The sequence below is a fragment of the Suricata suricatta genome, chromosome 4 (genome assembly GCF_006229205.1).
Source record: "Suricata suricatta isolate VVHF042 chromosome 4, meerkat_22Aug2017_6uvM2_HiC, whole genome shotgun sequence".
Lineage (NCBI taxonomy): Eukaryota > Metazoa > Chordata > Mammalia > Carnivora > Herpestidae > Suricata > Suricata suricatta.
This window is the reverse complement of record NC_043703.1, coordinates 147,199,373-147,223,256: the sequence shown is the minus strand read 5'-3', so window position 1 is coordinate 147,223,256 and position 23,884 is coordinate 147,199,373. Positions and strand designations below refer to the sequence as shown.

General features: G+C 35.2%; 1 protein-coding gene across 5 annotated transcripts in view; it reads right to left on the bottom strand.

The window, feature by feature from the left end:
- Nucleotides 1–23,884, bottom strand: part of ATAD2B (ATPase family AAA domain containing 2B) — a 173,394-nt gene that overhangs the window by 54,349 nt on the left and 95,161 nt on the right. For 3 of the 5 annotated variants that reach the window (XM_029938225.1, XM_029938226.1, XM_029938228.1), the window contains 4 exons: nt 15,238–15,423; nt 6,506–6,641; nt 4,116–4,312; nt 903–1,062 (listed from right to left, as the gene is read on the bottom strand). In XM_029938225.1, coding sequence (XP_029794085.1) covers nt 903–1,062; nt 4,116–4,312; nt 6,506–6,641; nt 15,238–15,423 — 679 coding nt within the window. The remainder of the gene's footprint in view (nt 1–902; nt 1,063–4,115; nt 4,313–6,505; nt 6,642–15,237; nt 15,424–23,884) is intronic. The other 2 variants (XM_029938224.1, XM_029938227.1) reach the window with 1 other exon arrangement.

The following is a 23,884-nucleotide window of genomic DNA, read 5'->3' as shown; positions in this document are numbered from 1 at the left end:
TACATGATACATATCCTTGTTACAACAAATCAGTAAATTTATCTTGTTTAACTACCGATATGTTCCTGGCAGTCCTTCCTGGAGGGCACTCAAAGAGCTGGGACTACAGATTTCATCAGTACAGAGTAGGATTAGGAACAAAATAAAATTACATTAAAAATACCCACAATCTATAGAATACATACTGTCTACCTAAAAGGGTCTTTTACTATGTAAACTTCTCCTATAATGATTTCACACAAATTTAGAATTCCCAGTGTTTATCAGTGATGTTGACTAAACAAACTTTGGAAGGAAAAACAGATAAAAACAGAGAGGGAGGCAAACCATAAGAGACTCTTAAATACAGGGAACAAGCTGAGGGTTGCTAGAGGGAAGTGAGTGGGGGGATGGGCTACACATGATGGGCATTGAGAAGGGCACTTGTTGGGATGAGCACTGGGCGTTCTATGTAAGTGATGAATTACTGCGTTCTACTTCTGAAACCAATACTACATTGCATGTTGACTAAATATATGTTTAAATAAATATTTAAACAAGTATTTAAATAAATGTAAGTAGATCTTTTAAAAAATTTTATAACAAATTCTCAATTACCCAGTTTTCCACTCTACCTGAACAAAGCAAGAATCTAAGTACAAAAGGTAAAAAGTAAATGAAGAAACTAAATCCTGAACAGAAAACCTAAAATAATAAAATCCTTTAATTTAAAACCATTATTTAATAAATTAATTTAATAATTAAATTTAAATATATTATGAGTTCCTCTTCAAAAAGTTTCTAAATACAATAATATGTCATTAAAACCAATTTATCTACCTGAAACATGGGCATGCTTTAGTATTCAAACTTTCAAATATCTTTTCATTCACCAAAGTGAACCTTGCCCAGTGCATGCTTACCTCCTGGGTCCTTATCTGGGTTATACTCTAAAGCATTGCTACAGATGAGATCAATATCTTTCAGGAAATCCTTAGCAGTCAGGTAATTATGCTTATCAATTTTAGTTATTACTGTTGATAAATCCATTGGTTCCTTGATTACTTCAAGATAATCTGAAACCTAAAACAAACAGGATATTTTAATGAAAATTACTTCTGCTATTTCACATGATCTACTCATAAAAACACAAAACCATAAAATTATTTAAAATTTCAATCTAAATATTTAAAAAATAATACAAGTAAGGATAAAATCGTAGAACAATTTATGCTACTAAAGTTACTACTTTGAAATCATACTTTCCATGAAAAGGTTCAGTTTCAAGTCATAGCTAAATCAACCCTGAAATGTTTCTCATCTTGCAATAGAAAGCCAATTTGTGTCAGCTGTTTTTGCCCCCAGGCCTTTGTATACACCTGAGAAGAGAATGTATGGGTAAAAGCACCCAACAAGTATCAATACATGTTGCTTCAAGAAATTTTTTAAAGGAAATTAAGAAACATAGATTTCTCATATTATTAGAAAAATTCTCTGGCAAATCTCTTTAAAATCTTTAAACAAAACAAAACAAAACAAGAACAAAAACCACTTCCTTCCTCAATTTTCCAGGGTGTATCGTTTCATGGAAAGTGTTTCCTGATCCTTTGGAGTCATTACGAACATTTTGAGTCAATTATATGACAAAATAAGTATTGCTTTCATGACTAGAAGACTTGCTTGAACTTCCCTAATCATAAATAAATTCATTAAGTAAAGGTACTCTATTGTGCTGATTTTCTGAGAGATGACCCAGAATAGGAGCTATTAAGTCACGATCTGCCCAGTGTTTTATATCATATGACCACTAAGAAATCTCTTACCAACCTATCTCTACTGCCTCCCCCAATCCAAATCTCAAATCAAGTGATCAGGTCTGATATAAAAACAGTTTTAGAAACATCTGCTTAGTCCAAGATCAAATCTGGAGCTAGGATAATTTCTGCTCTCTGAAACTAAAGGCTACTTTTTCTCCATTGCAAATACACACACACACTCTTTTTCTCTTGCACACTCTCTCACACACACATACACATACACAAACACACGCATATATACATATTTTATACACGTTTTTAAATGTTTAGGTAATGGTGTATGCATGTTTTATTATTTAACTTCTAGGAGCTGAAAAGCCAATCTCCTTATGGAGGAGGTAATGAAGCTATGATGAACCAGCAACAGTTCAGGAGGTAGAGTTGGATTCTTCGCCCAGGCATTTGGCATGCCTTGAGTACATGTGGAAAATGTTTATCTACTGTAAAGCACCATAAAAATTTATACTACTACAGATTACAAAATTTTCATTCTAATACTTAATTTTAAATTCTATATTTATTTTCTAAACTTTTGCTTTCTCTGAAAGTCTGCTTTGGAATTCCATAGTTTTTAAATACTTCAAATTCATTATTTGAATATAAATTTTTATGTTTTAGGTTATTTAAATTTTATCTGGTCTTCCCCAAACATTTCACAGAGACCTCTATCTTTTCAGCTTTAAGAGCAAAAAACCAGTAGCAGAACGAACTTAATTAAGAAAGAATAAAAGAGAAAATAAGAAATATAACCCTTGAATAAAAGTTTTATCTTACCAAGATTTTCTATCCCTTTCCACAGCCTTACCATCATTTAGAAAAGTTTTTACTCTATCACACATGACATCTGAAATCTGACCATCTCTTCTGGTTAGAAAGAAAGAGAGTTCTCTGGTGGAAAGTCAAAACTGATTTAGTGTGAGAGGCTGACTTTAACAATTTAGTGTCAGAGGCCCATACCCAATTTGAAATAAAAATAAATATCTAAACTAATCGTTAAAGTGGGCTGAAAGTTTTCACTTATCTGAAAACATTAAGAGAAGGAGAAAAATGTTCCACAAGTGTAAAATGGTATGTATTAATTGCAAAAGCAAATTAGCAACTCTTGTCATTTCAGTAGAAACTTTAAGGTAGTTATGATATAATGGAAAGAATGTAGGCTTTGAATTTCAAAAAACCTTTGAGTCTTGGCTATGTCACTTGCCTGCGAACCTCAGTTTCCTCAGCTGCAACTTAAAAATAATGACTCTGTGAGGCTGTTAAAAGGATCAAGTGGATAAAACTATGTATTTTGGATAAATATACAAATAAAATATAGACAGTCCCTTTCCTCCCTCAAAGAGGGAAAATAGCTGTTTTCAGAGGGGAAAAAGCATCGCTAGTTCACAGATGAGGTAATGATTCCAAAGGAATCTGCTCGGGTCCAAAAGCACAGATTTCACAAGAAGTACACAACATTGAACTATGAATCATTTCAAAATTCAAATTAAAAAAAAGATGAAGAAAAAACTTAAAACTAAAAACACCAAAGCTGTTCAAACATGGAGTCTGAACTATAAGAAGAAGGCCAGTAAAGACTGCATCGGGCTCATCCACACGCTATATTATCCCAGGATAAAAACAAAAACAAAAAACGAATTTTAACTACGGTTTTACAGTAGATTCCATCGCTTCTCGGCCTTTTGGCTAAGATCAAGTGTACAGTAGATTCCAAATGGAAAATTTCTTATCACTATGAACCATGCTCCCACAAGGACACAAAACAGTACACATTGAAAGTGAGAAATTTTCCATTGGGAGCAGAGAAAACCCTTGCAGAAAAAAATAACTTTAGGTGAATAAATTATGCTTGACTTCAAAGAGCATCTTCATTACAGGCATTTCCAAAATATGAAAGACAAATTTCAGGTTTCTTAGCCACCTCTTTCGCTATACTATACATAATTTGGAAAATGCCAAAATTAATTGGTATTGATTGGTTAACACCAATACACTTTTTAAGAGCAAGATTTATCCTGGAATAAAAATAGTCTAGTATGGACATTTCACTGAAGTAACTTTTAATCCTCTTCTTAAACTGAAGAGTTAGAGATCACGAAGTTCAATACTAAATAAGAGGACATACAAATTGGTCACTAATTTCATCCAAAAGTCACCAGATGTTTGCTGATGACAGTGGCAGTTATCACATGGATTAAAATTTTACAGGCTAGGGGTAATATTCATCCATGCCTTTGTTTTTTTTCCTTCCAAAAAAAGATGTCAATATTTTTTTCTTTTAGCCAGTTCAACTTCACTGTTTGCACACTACTGAAACAAGACCTCTTCAATATCCACCGGTTTGCTGAAGATGTTAAAACGTTTATCCGTGGCCAGCCTCTTGGTTACATCCCTGAGAAACAACCGCAGCTCTCTTAAAGTATTTTCCTCCTGGTCCTCCATCCGGGTTTTTTCTGATTCTGATAACTGACGAGGTGGAGAAGGTAGCGCAAGAGGAAGCACTTCCATAGCACAAAGACCTAAAGGAAATAAAAGGAAATGTGAAGATTCCAACATGGCAGGGCCAGGACCTCAGTTACTTTTCTGGCATTCTCTCAAAAAAGAATTCCAAATTTATGTGAACCACTTGCAAATCCAGCAAGTAAAAATTTGAACAGAAAGCAACAGTACTTTAGAGAACAGAATTACCCCATAAAATAACTCACAGTAGGACTCCTTTAAATGGCAAATGATATGATTTTACATGATTTTGAAATATTATTTACATACAACTTATGAGAAATATTTTAAGTCCACAAAAGTATCTTCAGATGAAGAACTATACACCAATTAACTTAAAATCAATGTTGCTTAAAAATCTTCTTCTCAAAATGGGGTTGCCTGATATGCATGACAGTGAAATGGCCACGTAACAATTCTTTGATCCTTCCCACTCCCGAAAGAGCTTTGAGTTTAGAGAAGTCTTTCCTACTCTCATATTCTTAAAACAACATAGTATACGTAGTGAATGGCACATATCTGACTTGTGTAGGGAGCCAAAAAAAAAAAATTAGGAACTAAAAAAAGAATCTCAAAGACATGGATAAGGTGGAAAGTCCAGTCTACAGTATTATATGTAAAATTTAGAGTATTTATTATCCGCCTAAAGCAAACACAAAATCTTCTTAAAAAGTAAAGTATTAACTTTCCTAAACACATCATTCCCTAATTCCTTAAAAGTTTTTCCCAGTATCACACTGAACATCAGGATTAAAATTCTATGGATTCTCACTGATTTCTAAATAGCTCCTAAGACAAAAAATGAAAGTAAATAGAAGCAATTCAAAAAGAAAAAGAATTATGTTAATCTTTAACATAGAAAATTCAAATCTTTGAGACTAAACTGTATCTGAGAACATGTAAGATATCTTATAAAAATGAATCATTTTCATAATAAAATACGGTAAATACAGTTATTTGGATTAACAAGAATCAGCAACTAACAATCAGAAGGTGTAACTCCCATATTTAATTTTCCAAGGTTTCTGGGGGGGGGACCCCACAACTATAGCCATTTGATAGGTGCTCATTTTTAAAACGCTGAGAAAATGTGGAAAGGAGTCACTAAAGAACAATAATATAATCAAAGCGTTGGATAGTATAATCAGTAAAAAACAGAAGTAAAACAAATATGGAAAAGCAAGGACTTGGAAGGGGTGGAAATGCATTTACTATCCAAAAGAACCACTATGAGAAACATAAAAGAACAAAGGGAAAGACGTTTAAAAACTTCTAACAGGATTGCTATTTTCTAGAAGAAGCTGACGGATTACAAAGGGGACCGTATCTTTTACACATCTTTAAGATTAGAAAGAATCTTTTGATTGACCCAAAATGCATTCCTTTCTTAGGCCAGGGGGCAGAGATTTGAAATATTATGCTACTGGCCTAAACCCAAGAAAACTCTAAGGCTTAAAACAAAGCCATGCTACGTTTCCAAGTGCCCAGCACAACATAACAGGTGCTCAATAAATACCTGAAAACTTAATAACTAAGCCAGAAAAGGCAAACATTCTGATCAGCTCTTGACCAATCACACCTACTCTGACCCACAACGTGTTTTCAATCTTTCAGTTGAAGTCCCCTGTACTTGAACTGACTAAAACAGAGCAGAACCAAAGACTTTTTTCCTTCAACTTTTTAAGCCTCAGAATGTGAAATCTACCAGAGCAACTGGATTGAAATGATAAGGAGAATACAATATTAATGGTCACTTGTGAATAAAGTCTTCACAATGAGGCTGTACTTCCCAATCTACTCGAGTCAGGTAAGCACAATGAAAACTTCCACTTATGTCCATCTAAATAAAGGTAAGGAGAATCTAAAAAACTGACTTTTGGGGCGCCTGGGTGGCTCAGTCGGTTAAGCCTCCGACTTCGGCTCAGGTCAGATCTCACGTTTGTGGCTTCGAGCCCCGCATCAGGCTCTGTGCTGACAGCTAGCCTGGAGCCTGCTTCCGGTTCTGTGTTTCCTTCTCTCTCTCTGCCCCTCCCTCTCTCATGCTCTGTCTCTCTTTGTATCAAAATAAAACATTTTTAAAAAAAAGTTAAAAAACTGACTTTGATTCCACAAAGAAATCGTTTTTTTAAAAAGTGACTCCAAGAAGGGGCACTCGTAACTTCACTCCCCCTCCTCCCTCTCCCCCAGTTTCCTAAAGGCTTTAGGAACTTTACCAGTGTGTTTCCTTCGTGGTGGAGCCATTGATGCCTGATTGAGAATCAATTCTTGGAAAAATTTTCTTCTGTCTTCTTCAATAGGCCTTTGAATATACAAGACCTCTTCATACTGTATTCTAAAGATACATTTAACCTACACACATACACATACACACAAAGACATTAAATATACAGAGAATTAAAAGCTTACTTATTACACCAAACTACAAGTTCTTCAACTCCCAGCACCATTTTCTATTTTCATTCATGTGAGGCTAGGGTTAACCTCGTCCCAGGCTACGCTGTTGAGAGGTTCAACCTCATGGACTAAACAGTAATGAGAAAATGACCAGTTGCCCAAATCATTAACAAATTATACTATACCTGGGAGAATCAGCAAATAATAGCAAAAAGGATAATTGATCATAACAGTTAGATGGCAACAATCTCAAAGGACTTTTGCATTAGAGCTGGACAGTCATTATCTAGAATCTGCATTAAAGAGCAGGAAGGATGCTAACAGCACTGCGTTCTCTGATATTCTTTCAGTGTGCTTCCTATCCAGTGACTTCCTTTCCTGGACTCTTTTCATACCAAGTCTATTCCACTGAATCCTCCGGAATCCTGGTTCCACTGCAAATAAACTATACCTTTAGTTTCTCCCCAGAACGCTCCACGACAACACCACCTTTCACACACAACTCCCAACCAATATTAAGCCAGTCCTTCTCACACACCTCAGAGTTACTTCCCACTAGTGATTACCTACCTCTCCGTTGTTTACCAGGTGTATAGAGGCTTTGACCCCAGATGTACCTCTTGCAAGAAAGGCTGCTCAAATCCTCTGCATCATCCATATTAATCTACACATTTCAATTTTTATCTTTTTCAGGAAGGTCTATATTCTAGACACCAAACTCCCTAAGAACAGAGACCATGTCTTACTCCTCTGACTTCCTGTATGTACTGCAGTGACTGGCACCTACTAATGCTTAATCAGCATGGACTGAATGAGTAAAGCCTGTAATTTTTTTCCCAGCCCAGATCAAACTGGAAACTGCAAATGGGAAAAGTTATTAATAAGGAAAGAAGAACCAATTATGAAACAATAAGGAAACACTGGATCAAAATTCAAGACCTCAGATAGCCCAAATTTAGCCACACATTTATGGTAAACTACATAATCCATTTAATTTATCATGTCTAACTACTTACTGAACTAAAGACTAAGAATTTTCTAAATATGATTTCAACTGAATCTTGTAACAATGAAGTATGTAGGAGTCCTTCAGTTTACAAATGAGAGACCTAGAGTTGGAAAAGTTAAAGTAATTGGCTTAAGATCACAAAGTAAGTAAGGAGAAAACACTAGTTCACATAATTTCTCAAGGCCTTTTTCAGCTCTAAAATTCTAAGACAGAAAAGATATAATCAATGAAAAGTAGAATTCAAACCTTTGCATAGGGAGCTATCTACCTCAACCCAAAGCCAAATCCTTTTAAGAGTTTATAAAATTTCACCTTGTCTCCTTCCAATATTTTTTTTGTAGCCTACTTTCATGTACAATTCCTCCAACCCATTCATTGATCTATGCTTCACTGGCCCTTCTTCAAAAGCTCTGGCAAGCAAATTTACCAGTGAACACACACTGTGTGCTAATATAATGCCAAATTCTGTAATTATAAACTTGAAGAAAATATCATTACTTCCTGCGGTCCAGGACCTTAAAAGTTGCCTAAGAAAGCATTATGGTACCACACCAGAAGTGCTGTAACACAGGGAGAGAAACAGAAGAGACTCTGCAGGAGTCTGCAAAAAGGTAAGGGTGAAGAGACATTATTAGAGAAGATACAGCAAAAATAGCTAACATTAACTGGGTCTTGAAAAATAAACAAAATGCAATACCACAGAAGTACCAGGATTTTGTTCAAGAGAACCAAAACATTTAATGTCAGTATTAAATATTCTTCCTTCTGATAATTTTTCAACATTGTGTTGAACTTTGTGAATACAAAAGCACACCAAGAGTAAACCTACAATAATCCCCTGATATTCCTGCCAGGTTATTACCAACAGCTTAGAATCCATCACTTTGTAAGTAGGCTACATTTTACTTTAAATTTACTCCTGACTTTATCTTCTGATATTCCCAGCCTCAAATTACATGCTGCAACGGAACACGCCTCATATAATTCCCTGAAATCATGCACTTTCACACTAGCTCACAGTCGCCTCTATATGTGCTATCCACTCTTTCCAACCCTGCTTTTAACTCTCCGCTCAGGCCAATGTTTACTGAGTAATGCTTTCTCTGACTTTCTCAGATGCACTCTGGCATACTGTCTAACACCCCTCCATCACACTTTAAAAAAATTTTCTTTTAATGTTTTATTTATTTTTGACAGAGAGAGAGAGAGAGAGAGAGAGAGAGAGAGAGACAGAGTGTGAGCGGGGGAAGGGCAGAGAGAGACACACAGTATCTGAAGCAGCCCCAGGCTCTGAGCTGTCAGCACAGAGCCCAACATAGGGCTGGAACTCATGAACCGTGAGATCATGACCTGAGCCAAAGGCAGACTTTCAACCAACTGAGCCATCCAGGTGCTCCCATCTAACTTTTAACTTCAATGATCTTTAGTAAATTAATTCACTTGGGTAATCATCACAAGTCAGCTTTAAAACATTTCCATTACCTCCCAAAAGCTCCCTCATGTCCATCTGCCATCAATCCCCACACTCCTACTCCCAGCCCAACATTACTTCAGTCTCCAGAGAGTTGCCTTTTCTAGAAGTGGTGTATCATACAACTGGCAGCCTTTTGTGTCTAGCTTCTCTCACTTAGCATAATATACATATCAAGGTATACCTACATCGTAGAATAATATATCAGTAGATCACTCCATTTAATGCTGAACAGAGCGAGAGGGAGACAAACGATCAGAAGCAGGCTCCAGGCTCTGAGCTGTCAGCACAGAGCCCGACCGGGGCTCAAACCCACAAACGGTGAGATCATAACCTGAGCCAAGGTTGGACACTCAACTGACTAAGCCACCCAGGCACCCCTCATTGTGGTTTTAATTCGCATTTTCCTAATAATTAGTGCTGTTCAGCATCTTCTCAGGAGCTTATTGGCTATTTGAATACCTTCAATGGGGAGAAGTATGGTTGGTTGGATTTTTTTTGTTCTTGAATTGTAGGAGTTCTTTATATATTCTGGATATCAATCTCTTATCAGATATGTCATTTGCAAATATTTTCTCCCATTCTGTGAGTTACCTTTTCACCCTGATAGCGACCTTTGATGCAACAAGTTTTTACTTTTGATGAAATACAATATATCTATTTTTTCTTCTGTTGCCTATACTTGTGGTATCACAGCCAAGAAACCATTATAAAATCCAAAGTCATAAAGCTTTCCTACTATGTTTTTTTCTAAGGGTTTTAAGTTTTCTGTTTAGTTCTTTGGTCCATTTTGAATTAACTTTTGTATATGGTAATAAGGCTCCACAATTCACTTTTTAAAGTTGTATTTATTTAAGGGTCTCTACACCAAATGAGGCTTGAACTCACAGCCCCAAGATCAAGAGTCACATGCTCTCCTGACTGAGCCAGCCAGTTGCCCCAAGTCTTTCTTTTGCATGTAGATATCCAGTTTTCCCAGCACCATTTATTGAAATGACTATCCCTTCCTCGATGAATGGTCTTCACACTCTTGCTAAAAATTATCTGCTGTAGTCATATATTGAAAGATTTTTTTTTATGTAAGCTCTACACCCAATGTGGGCTTGAACACATAAACCTTCAGATAAAGAGTTGCAAGTTCTAGTGACTGTGCCAGCCAGATGCCCTGAAAGAGCTCTTAATACATTCTAGATTAAGTCTTACCAAGATATGCAATTTGATATATTTGAAGCATTTTTCTCCAGTCTGCGGCTTTTCTCATTTTGTTAATGATGTCTTTTAAGAAGTTTTTAATTTTGATAAAGTTGCCTTTATCAATTTTTCCTTTTATGGATCGTGTTTTTATAGAATATCATAGCACTTTTCATACTGTATTATTTTTCTCAGGTCTCTCTTCCCTTTAAACTTAAATTATTAGAGAACAGTGGCTATCTTTTGGTTTTGCACCTATTTTATTCATTCATTCATTCAACAAAGACTTACTGTACTAGAAATATTTGCATGTGTATATGTATCTATTTGTAAGTACTGCAGGTGTTTGTATACACACAGAGACCCTGTAAGGCAGCTAGGCACTGTGAATGAAAGCATGAAGAAAGTAGACACTTGACCTGCCTTAAACAAATTCAGACTTGTCAGAACACTGCATTGCACAAAATAGGCACATAATAAATTTTGATGAATAAACAATAGTTTTAGGGGTGCCTGGGTGGCTCAGTCGGTTAAGCCTCCGACTTCGGCTCAGGTCAGATCTCACATTCGTGGGTTTGGGCCCCGCGTCGGGCTCTGTGCTGGCAGTTAGCTCAGAGCCTGGAGCCTGCTTCTGGTTCTGTGTCTCCTTCTCTCTCTGCCCCTTCCCCTCTCAGGCTCTGTCTCTCTCTGTATCAAAAATAAATAAAACATTTAAAAAAATTTAAAAAAAAACAATAGTTTTAACTTGATAAATAGAAAACTCCATTTCCCTGACTATTCATCAAACTAAAAACCACAATATCCAGAATCTGGCTCTCTGCAATCTTAGAGAATATATTGCATTATAAGTGCATGACCCTTGTAATCAAACTTGAGTCTAAACCTTTGCTCTGCCATAGTAGTGAGGAGACCCTAGGCAAGGTCTTGGGTCTTACTTTTCTTACTAAGGAGTTAAACTTGTATTAGATAATACATATAATTGTCTTCTATAGTGCCTGGCACATAGTTGCATAAGTGGCAACAATCCTTTCACTAGCAAAATCTTATTTTACCTCATTTACTGAATGTTAAGAGTTATCAGTCCTCAGTTTTAAAGGCAGAGTTTATACAACATCTATAATGGGGAAAATTAATGATTAAAACTCAAGAAATCAAAGGTATGGAAAATGACGTCAGAAATGAACCTAATACAGCTTCTGTGAATAAAATCTGCTTTCCTAAAAACAAAATAGGTGAATAATTAAATAAAAATAAATAATAACTTTCACATACTTTAACATAGTAATAATTCATGTTCATTTACTAGAGATAGTAAATTGTAATTTAAAAACTTGTTGTGACCCCCTTCCTCATAAATTTTAAGATTACATGAATGTTTTATGACAAAAAAACTAGGGGCACCTGGGTGGCTGAGTCAGCTAAGCGTCCAACTTTCGCTCAGGTCATGATCTCAAAGTTTGTGGGTTCGAACCCCGCGTCAGGCTCTGTGCTCACAGCTCAGAGCCTGGAGCCTGCATCAGATTGTGTCTCCCTCTCTCTCTGCTCCTCTCCCACTCATGCTCTGTTTCTGTCTCAATAATAAGTTAAATAAATAAATAAATAAGCAAAAAAAAATTAATACTAAGACATTTCCCTTGTATATATGATCATTTTCAATGCCCCTAACTTGATTTTTCTACTTATTAAGTCCCAGCTTCTATCATAAACTGAGAGACACAAAATGACACGAAATACTGAGATGACAAAATGTTCTTTGTAATCTTTACTTTCCTAAGGGTAGCTGAGGAGACATTTCTTTAAAATTCATTTCCAATATACTGAATTACATGATCTTGGGCCTGCCCATAATAATACCAAAACAGAATTCTGTGAATCTCTTCAGAAATTTAAGTACAATTCTTTCTAACCAAAGTTTGCTTTCCTTCCTATAAATCTTTCTACCTCCATCTGCTTCATTGTTTAAAAATCGCTTTCCTAGAGCCTAAATGTCCATCAACTGATGAATGGATCAAGAAGATGTGGTTTATATATACAATGGAATACTACTTGGCCATGAGAAAGAATGAAATCCTGCATTTGCAGCAATGTGGATGGAACTGCAATGTATTATGTTCAGTGAAATAAGTTAGTCAAAGAAAGATAGAGATCATATGTTTTCACTCATATGTGGATCTTGAGAAACTTAACAGAAGACCATGTGGGAAGGGAAGGGGGAAAAATAGTTACAAAGATATAGGGATAGAGGCAAACCATAAGAGATTCTTAAATATAGAGAACAAACTGAGGGTTGATGGGGAGAGCAAGGGAGAGGGGGAAATGGGAGATGGGCATGGCTCAGGTGGTTAAACGTCTGACTCTTAGTTTTGACTCAGGTCATGATCTCACAGTTAGTGAGTTTGAGCCCCGCGTTGGGCTCCATGCAGACAGTGCAGAGGCTGCTTGGGATTCTCTCTCCCTCTCTCTCTCTGCCCCTCCCTTGCTTATGCTCTCTCTCAAAATAAATAAATAAACCTGAAATAAAACAATAAATGAAAGACTTGGAGGTAAAGAAGAATTTCCTAAGAAAAGTAAGTATAAAACATGTTATGTAATTAATAGTCTAAGAGAATTCTCATAATCTTCACCCCACAAATATGAATATCCATGATAGCTTTGGTAGCTACTTGACTAATAAGAGCAAAGAACATAGAAAACAAAGGGGGGGGAAACCCTAAAATTTCATGATTCAATGCTAGTAAATCTCTAATACTTTAGCTACTAATTAAGGGTACTGGCAAAAAAAATAATGAATAAATTGAATTCATTAAAAATATGACAACAATATAACAACACTGAAAATTTGTATAATCTAACACTAGCTTTAATGAGCTACCAACAATGGGGCACCTGGCTGGCTCAGTCAGAAGAGCACACAACTCTTGATCTTGGGGTCGTGAGTTCGAGCCCCACAATGGGTGTAGAGATCACCCATTTTTAAGTTTAAATATTAAACTTAACTAGCCAACAATAAAATCACATGTGAATAGACAACAGGAGGAGGCTAAACTGCTGTATGAAAAAAAATAGGTTCATAATACTTTTATTTACAAATTTTTCAAACAATGTAAGAAAAACATCAGATAATTTATACATTTCTAACTAGAAAACTTAACTATCCCAAATTTCCTTTTTATTCCCTAAAAATGTTTATTTTTGAGAGAGAGAGAGAGAGAGAGAGAGAGAGAGAGAGAGAGAGCATAAGCAAGGGAGGGGCAGAGAGAGAGGGAGACACAGAATCTGAAGCAGCCCCCAGGCACAGAGCTGTCAGCACAGAGCCCGACGCAGGGACTGAACTCATGAGCTGCAAGATAATGACCTGAGCCAATGTCCAACCCTTAACCAAGTGAGCCACCCAGGTGCCCCAATGATACCAAATTTTCTTTCTCTCTTATAAAATTATAATAAAACTACTTGACAGTGAGGATCTAATTTTTAAAAGTGGATCCTAGGTTATGTCCAGGTTGAATCCATTTAAATCAATTTCAAGTACATTCTACTTCATAATACCAAACATTTTATGGCTCTGTGGTTTCCAACATAAGTTCACATATACTATCTCACACCAACAAGACTGTCTGTTACTATCCACATTTTACAGATGAGGAAACTGAGGCAATTCTAGGTTCAAATATTTACTCAAAATCAAAAGACTTGTATAGTAAGTCAGTACAACTTGGTTTTCCTGACTCTTACTACATATAGCATTCTACTAAACTTTATTGGCCCAATGACAAAAAAAATTGTAATTAATGATCTTAACTAATATCAGATGATGAAAAACCAAAAATGAATTATTCTACATTTAATATACTTTTATTACAAAAATCAGTACATGTACAAGTCAGCTTTAACAAGACAGCTAACTAACAAGTTCTAACAGAACAAAAGACTCAGTTAATAGATCTCTTAATCATAAAATTTGACATAATCAAGATTTATATTATAGCACCTAAAATATGCAAAATCTTTAACTGTCATCTGAGCAAAATTTTTCTCAGCATTTCTAGAGGTGAGAATTTCAAGACCTAGTAAGCATAGGATGTTAAAAACATAATTTTTTTAAATATCAATTTCACTCACATGAGTTAAGTACTATTTTTTTCTGAAACAAATGTGATTTTACCTTTGATTCTAATATATTAAATGAGTTGGCTTTGAACTCAAAAACTATATATCAGATTTTAAAAATATGCACAGTAGTAGTCAAAACTAACATGATGCTACCAATGAAAGGCCTGAAAGGTCAAATCCCACCAAATGATATACCAGGCAGTAAGGATGAGAAGGCTAATGATAATGGAACTTTCTGTGATAAGCCTAGGCCTTCTTTTTTTTTTTTTTTAATGTTTTATTTATTTTTGAGACAGAGACAGAGCATGAGCGGGGAGGGGAAGAGAGAGAGGGAGACACAGAATCAGAAGCAGGCTCCAGGCTCTGAACTGTCAGCACAGAGCCCAATGCAGGGCTTGAACCCACGAACCGTGAGATCATGACCTGAGCCAAACAAAGCTGGACGCTTAAGTGACAGAGCCACCCAGGCGCCCCAGCCTAGGCCTTCTTAGAGCATACCATACATATGCTGGGCTCTGGTCCAAATGTGATTTATCTCAGTCTTCACAGCAACAGTGACAGATTTGTCACTATTATATCAAAAAAGGAACTGAAACTTAAATCAGTAACTAACTTGCTTAAGTCACAGGGCTAATAAGTGATGTAACAAAGTGTGAACCTAAAGAGTATTTATTTTGTTAAGTAAGTTAAATTCATTAAATAGATTGAAATGTGCCCAATTTGCAAGAGCAACTATTTCAAAGCAGTAAGATACACACACAATCACTTACCTCTTCAGGCAGTTCACTGTACATGGTTTCGGAGGTAGACAATAAAAATATGGGTGAAAACGATGGTATATCTTGTAGCAATGTCAGAAAAGTCGCTCTCACAGTTTCACTGACAGCTTCCCACCAATCACCAATGTGAGGCATGTAAACAATACTAGGTACTGTTCTTCGAGCTTCACGAAAAATCTAATTAAGGAAAGAACTGGCATTAAAAATTCAAGTTGAAAACAAATTCAAATTGCTATTATTCTAAAGTTCACTCAGTTACCCCCAAATACATGAAACGTGTCAGGCCTGTTACTGTAGTTATTCTCAGCTCAAATATTTAAGCTGTTCAAGACGTGATGTACAAGCCTCAGATAGAGCTTCTATCTACCCTTGCTCCACCTAAAAAAAGGTCTCTTATTTTTTGCCATTTTATTATTTCTATTCAGTACTTATTAATAATATAAAGGTTATCAAACTGTTCCACTTATCTATCATGTAAAGATAATAAAGCAAAACACCATTATAAAATATGCTGCAAATAAAGAGATAAACATGCACCGATACGTCACCCACGTCAGAATGATATCAGTAAGCACAAAGAAGAAAAGGAAGACACAGTTTCCATGTTTGTGCACATTCCCTAAAATCACTAAATATATGGATTTATTATTTTCAACACGATGTATCACCCTATAGCTTAAAATTATGAACTACCTACTGACCACTTGTTTACGTCCTCTTACCTTAATTCAATCCTCCATAAAGTAGTCACGAAATACCCTCACATCACTAAAGAGCAATAAATAAATTGGCAAAAAGCTCTGAGATACTCCCATTGTCAGAAAATACAAAATACAGTTTCCTCGGGTGTTATAAAGAATCCTAACCATAGCTTCAGTCGCACTCTGCCAACACACGCCACGAAGGACCCGGCTGGCTACTATAAGCTGCCAAGCAGAAGTGCTGCCCTTGACATGGATGTCAACAACAGCTTGATGGCCCAGCAACAAATTCTTGGGGGATGACATGGTATCTCTTCAACACCTCTAACAAATGAAAGAATAAATGTAAAATCTTCCTTCAATTTATTTCAGAATTCCATTTCTAAAATTCTCTACTACTTCCCTTTATTTTAATAACGTTTCAATTAACCTGTATAATGTGCAAGATAGAGAAATAATGATCTAGTATTTAAAATGATTAGGATTATCAGAAATGTTCCTGAGAATCAAAATGATTATTTTTCTTTAATGAATAAGCCTATCACTTGCATGAATTTTTCAAATGCTCCATTTTATAAAGCTTTCAACATTTTGTGTAAAATAAATTGCCAATTTAATAAACCAGATGGAAGATGCTCAAATAAAAAATTTCCCCCAAATTGGAAATGTAGATGTTATGATCACTCACATCAAAAGTAATATTTGCTCCTTCCCTTCCTTTAACATTTGCATATCCACCAATCCAGAACAGTTGTACAGTACAACTCCAGGACTCTCAAATTTTGACCTTTTCTGCAAACACGCACCCTCTTATCCTGGATCTTGAAAATCCAAGGATTATTGTTTTCCAAAGTTCTTGTAGAAGATTCATAAGAGAAAAACAAGCATAAATATTGGCAAAAGGAAGGAACCACACAGGAGCACAAAGGCAAGCGAGGCATTTAATTTCCACCCTCCCCAAAAAGAAAAAAAATTGCTACATGCCACCCAAATCAGGGATGGTATGTGGAAGACCGTAACCGATGCCTTTCGTCTTTCCAACTCCCATTCTGTGCTGGTAAAAACTACGGAGTCGGCAGGGAGAGAATGGTGATTACATGAAAAAGACTAAGTTATAAAAACTTACTGAGAAACCTCACAAAACTAACCACCTAATTTAGCCATGCAAGTTTACCACATGCCCAAGGAGAGATGAGAAAACATGCCTTTAAAAAAAATAAAATGTAGCCTCTCATTGTAGTACGTGTAGATTAGGTTTTCCAGAAATAGTTGTTGAGAATTTCTAGTTGCTAATATGTATCAGAGAGTAAGGGCAAAGCAACAAAAGGTTAAGTGATAAAAAACTTTATACAGAGCCAGAAATTAAATAACGCAGTACTATAGACATTTTAACTTATTTGCAAGGCTGAACTAGAAACTAAGCATCACCAACGTTGAGGGTTTCTTTTTTCTATTTCTTTTCTCTCTTCATCCAATTCTCCCCAAATTAACAAACTAAACAGGATATTCTATCGACCTTATTTTTAAAAACTTTAGGAAAGTATCTTTATCAGTTGAATTTTTAAAAATTACATTTGAAAACCTAAAGGGGGAAAAATCAGAAAGAAAAAAGTGTAGGACAAATACAGAAAAATAAAAAGGCTTAGGCATTCTGGTCCATGAATGTATAATTATCTAATTTTACAATTAATCTAACTACATGCAATATTAATACCCAGGGGCTATTTTCACAATTTTTCTCCTAAGCCATTACAGGAAAAATACTTGTGATTTCTAGAAAAATTTAAAAGCACTACTAAAACAAGTTTTATTTTTAATTCCTTACTCCATGTGATCTCAGAATACTTAAACTTTCATACTTTCTTTAAATATATAGCCAACCTGTTCTAATTCTCCAGTTTTTGTAATGAAAATTCAAAAAGAATGGTCTAAAAACAGTATTTTAAAATTCAGGGGAAAAGTTTAATCCTATCCTGATTTTTTTCATAATGTAAAAGCAGCTCTTCAGCAGTTTGCTGGTAACTTTTAAAGTTGTAGAATAACATAACACTCCCTGAAATCAATTAACCAGATTCAGAGTAGAAAAATAAAGCCTCGTTTTAGTGAAGCGGCAACTGTCTTGGGAACAAGTGATGCCATTTGATAACTAGAAAAATACTCACCTATAGGGTGTCTTGGATTGGTGGATGTGCAAGGTGTAGTAGAAAACAGAAAAACTGTTATAGAGAAAAAAAGACAGTAGGCCAAATTACTGAACCAACCGTTCAAAACACCTCTGACATGACCAGCACTCTTGCACAAATAAAATGAACAAACACCAGTGTATGTGAACTGTTCATTTTGATTCTTTAAACAATATATTCTACTTCCTTCTGGCTGCTTCTTGCCCCAGACATCATGGTCCCTTATGTAACTGTTTTAAAAGTTTCTTTATTTAAAAAAAAAAAAAAAAGTGCAAACTACTTCCTATGAATATTAAAGATATGAAAGAGAAAAATCAGGCCACTGAAGTTAAAAGTATCTACACAAAGAAGCATTACTTATATAAACTGAACCTATGTTTATAAAAGTTCTTATCATGTCAAAAGCTAAACTCTCAAGTCAGTATTTTAGCCAGCAATTAAAGTTCGTGGTGAAATTTTACTGTATTTTAAAAATTATGACTATACAGCCTGTAACAAGCCATTTTCTTGAGAAACTGAAAACCAGAGTAATTTTAAATACAAATGTAAATGAAGCAGAAAGCTCACACCAGCACAGCCTTCATTTTCCAAAAAGGGGCTTTATAAGAAAGAGGGAAACAATTCTGTCATCAATAAACTTCCAGAATTTGTCTTGGTCATATTATAGGACTAGGAATGTGCCAAAATTTGTAAAACAGAGGTGAAAGAAAAATCTTGGGGACTAAAATATTCTTGATATTTATAAAAATTTAAAAGCACTATTAATATACACTATTAAAATAAGTAACTCCTAATACCATACCATCATAAATATTAATAATGTATCTGTATTACTAATAACTTAATGTCATACCTATCACTTTACTCCATTTATATTCTATTTACCTAAGATTTATCAAGCATCTCTGTGAAAAGGAGGCACCGTCTAGGATCAGGATGCAGGAAATAAAAGTGCTCAATTTCTTTATAAGCATACAGAATCAGCCTATTATAAAACATAACTATACTAGACTTTCTAATCAATGATTATAATATAAAGCAACATTTTATGAAAATTATATCACCCAAATTCTTTTTCTGTTATTTTCATTGCCTAAAAACTTCAAGAATTTCAGTAAATGTGATAAGAGAAACTCTGGACCAGGATAATTTAACTTGTTTACAACTTACAAAAAAAAAGCTGTTACTATGGTAAAACACAGAAACCCATATGCACAAACCAAGAGTACCCAAAGTATACACAGAATGCTATGAAGAAATCCAGAAACCCTTATGCATAAACACAAGAGCATCCAAAGAATACACATAGGTAAGTATATTAATTCCTTCATGCTACTTAACCAAAAAGGATTTTCCCTGAACACTTCCAAACACAATTTCCTTCTGGGAAAAGAAAAAATACTACAATTGTCACCAAAAAAAGAGAGATCTTATTGACCAAATTATTTGTACCACCATATAGTATCCAAACTCCAAAGCTTGTAATATGCAATATATAAATTTATCAATTCAATCATTAATGAAAAAGATAAAACACAATACACTCATCAATCCTGATTGCCTAAATCAACAGTAAAAATAATATAAACAATACATTTGAAGATGTCAGAAAAGGGGAATCATAGCTGTTGTTTTGGTTTTTAGAGTGTTTATACAGATAAACCTCTTACTACATTTACTAACATCTCCAGCTTTGTGGTAGGTCTCAGTAACTATTTGTGAACTTAACTGAACAACCATAAAATCTTCCAGGCTACACCAGGCTTTTCCATTCTCCTTCCAGAGCCTTTGGAAGACTAGAAAATATTCAGTAACATAGACAGACAGATAGACAGACAGACAGACAGACAGACACAGACAGACACAGACACACAAAACCACTCTATGAATTCTGGCAACTGTTTTCAGTAATAAATACCTAGTGTCCAGTTATCAGCCAAAGTACTATATCTCCAAGTGTGGTCTACTAAAGACCTAGAATAGTAACACCTGGATACAGGTTTAAAGCACAGGTTCCTGGGGCTCACCCCAGATTTAAGGAGTCAGAATTCCTGAGTGTAGAGCCAGGGAACCAGAAATTTTAATAAGCACTCCCAGAGGATGCTTATACTCACTAAATCTTAAGAAACAATGACAAAACCCTATCATAGACACTAACTCCTCAACCGTTTTCACAAAATTTGTAATATTCATCATCAGCTGAGGCATTATGAAAGAGAAAAGAAAGATCAGCATATATATGCTTGTGTGTGGATATGTTTTAAAGAAAAGACACAGAATTAAACATGTTCAAAGAAATATAAATTGGGTTCTTCCCCTTTTCCATCTTACCACATATATAAATACAGCCCATTGAAAGTAATTCAAGACTTCTTTCCTTTAAGATTACCTTTCATGTTTGAGTCACACTATTAAATAATCCAATTTAACTTATATTAAGTGTCTTAGAGACTAGGGAAAAGAGAAAAGCACAGAAGAATAATTTGCCACAGATGAAACCACATCTATTTCGAGAAAATCCTGCCTATAGGAAGACTAGCTCTCAAGAGAAGTAAGGCAAAAGAGAAGAAAGGGAATACAGAACAGAGGAATAGAAAGAAGAGGCTTTTATACTTTCCAGGATTTTGTTTTTGTTTTTGTTTTTTCTTCTTCAAATTTTTATTTAACTTTTAGTTAACATACAGCGCATTACTGGTTTTAGGAGCAGAATTCAGTGGTTCATCACTTACGTACAACACCCACTGCTCATCGTAAGAACTGCCCTACTGAATACCCATCACCTCTTTCTAGCATTTTAGCACCTGACTAGAATGCTCTCTTTCCTAGGACTTTTATGCCTTCTTCTACCCACTTACAGATCCACAAATGAAGAACAAATTCCTGGGATAGCTGGGTGGCTCAGTCAGTTAAGTGTCAAGACTCTGGATTGCGATTCAGATCACGATCTCACAGTTTGTGAATTCAAGCCCTGCGTTTGGCTCTGTGCTGACAATGAGGAGTCTGCTTGGGATTCTCTTTGTCCCCTCTTTCTGCCCCTCCCCAACTCATGCATGCACTTGCTCACACGCTCTCTCTCTCTCTCTCAAAATAAATCAACAAACTGTTTTGAGGAAAGAAAACATCCCTCAGTTTTATTATATAATGCTCTCTTTTTAAATAAGTTTTTAGGGGGCACCTGGAAGTCTCAGTTGGTTAAGCATATGACTTCAGCTCAGGTCATGATCTCACAGTTCTGGGTTCAAGACCCACATTGGGCTCTCTGCTATTAGTACAGAAGCCTGCTTTGGATCTTTGTTCTTCTCACTCTCTTGCCCCTCCCCTGCTCCTCCCTCTTTCTCAAAAATAGACAAACATTTGGAATGCCTGGGAAGCTCAGTCAGTTAAGTATCTGACTTCTGCTTGGGTCATGATCTCACTGTTCATGAGTTCGAGCCTGCATCAGGCTCTGTGCTGACAGCTCAGAGCCTGCAGCCTGCTTCGGATTCTGTCTTCTTCTCTCTCTATCCTGCCCCCACTCATATTGTCTCTCTGTCTCTCAAAAAGTGAATAAATGTTAAAAAAATAAAAATAAAAAAATAAACATTTATAAATAAATCTGGGGGAGAGACAGTAATGTATTTACAAATTTAAAATAACTTTAAATATGCACTTAAGATACAAATAATCAGGGATTAACCATAAGACAGTTAATGTGGTCTCTGGCCAATGTTCATTCAGAAGAAGTCTGAGTTTCAGCTACCGTATCTATAAAATTCTGACTCAGTCCATGAACAGACTGGACACCCAAGTGTAGCCACTCAAGAATAAGCATTACTTATAACCCACAATCTTGAAGGCAAAAGCAAGGAATAGATGATGTCTTGATGTACTAAATGCAGTGTAATACAACCAAAACAATAAATGTTTAGTTTTTGTTCTTTTTCACTGCCAAGTGACACTTGTCTCCACCCTCCTTAAGAACAGGACGAAAAAGTAAAAGCCAAGAAATAAGAGACCAAAACATATACAGTTAGAATTCATATTTGGCCCAACAATGCCCAGTAGAATGTTAAAAAATCCTAGAATCCCAGTAATACCAATGTATGATTTACTACAATGGTTCCTAAGTATCTCCTCACCTAATACTCAATAATGGATTTATGAACATGTATATACACATATTAGACATAAGGAACAGCTATAAACAGAATACACTCTCACTCTGAAAGTGTTCCTTTTTCAGAGTGATTTTCTTTAGTTTGCTTCATACTGTCAAATACACATTTAAAAAAAAAGTCTAAACTGTACAGCAGAGTATAACCTAAAATGTCAAAGTATTTATCCATTCCCCAATTCTCTAAATTTCTTCCCCCATAGCCAAAGCAATGATTATTAACAGTTTTATATAAAATGTATATATAAAAGCATGAATATATTTATATACATATGAATATATATTTTAAGGGGTGTTTTTTACACAAAGATCCTATTTTGATAGACTGATTTACAACTTGCTTTTTTCACAAATATCTCCTTCATCTCTCCATATCAGCCTTATGTAAATTTATCTCATTCTTGTTAACGACCTCACAATATGTAAGGATATACCATAATTTACCACAGTCCACCCATCTTTAAAAGACATTCAATTTGTTGGCCTTATTTAGTTTGGAAATTCTATATAATGCTGTGATAAATGTCCTTGTACAGTCAGCAGTGACTATTTAGAGCTAATATATCTTTAGGAAAAATAATGTAAAATTCCTGGTATATGTACTTAAAACTTTTTTAAGTGGTGTCAACCTACACTCTAAAATCACCAGGCATCATCAAGCTTTTTATTTTTAAAAATGAGACAGTTGCTTCAAAATAGTATTCTGTTGCTTTCATTTGCATCTTCTTCAGCTGTGAGGCTAAGAATTTTTTCAAACTTTTATTGGTTGCTTCTTCTCATCTTCCTAAATGGCATGCTATTTCGCCAATTTTTATATTAGGCTGTCATTCTTCCTTCTTACTGATTTTAACGTATTTTTGTATATTTAGGAAACTTATCCTGGACCTGTGTGTTACAAATATACTTTTTTGCCAGGTTGTGTCTATTAATTTTATTAAAATAATTATTTCTGCCATGCATAATTTAAAAATTTATAAAGTCAAATTTGCTCATATCTTTATGTTTTCTGGCTTGTGTTCACTACTAGAAACTACTTTCTCATACTCAAGATAATAAACATATTGACCTTGTGAATTCCCCTTTTACAGTTTCATTGACAACACAGAATTTATGTTGGGGCTCTAAAAAAAGGTAGGAAATCCAGTTTTGCTTTTTTTCTCCCCCACTCTCCCATAAAGTCAGTTTTCAAAGACCATGTATTAAGTATCCCCTCTATTCCATGGTATCATATATCATCATTGTCATCGTCATTATCATATCCTTACCATCATCATATGCTAATTATCATCAGACACTAACTTCTCCTTCTATATAGGCCTAGGGTTAATTCTCTCTTCTATACTTTGTCTGTCTATCCCTGCACCATTACACATTCTTTATTACTATGTTCAGTTACACCTTTAAAAATCTGGAAGGGTTCCCTGTATTATACTTTTTCCTCCAGAACTCTCCTTGCTATGCTCATATTTATTTTCCAGAAGAAATGCAAAGCACTTTTTACACTTTTCCTCTTAAATTCTAGGAATATTATACTTGAGACTGAACTTAATTTATATACTAATTAAGAAAAGAGCTCAGAGCTTTCCAATTTTGAGCCTTAC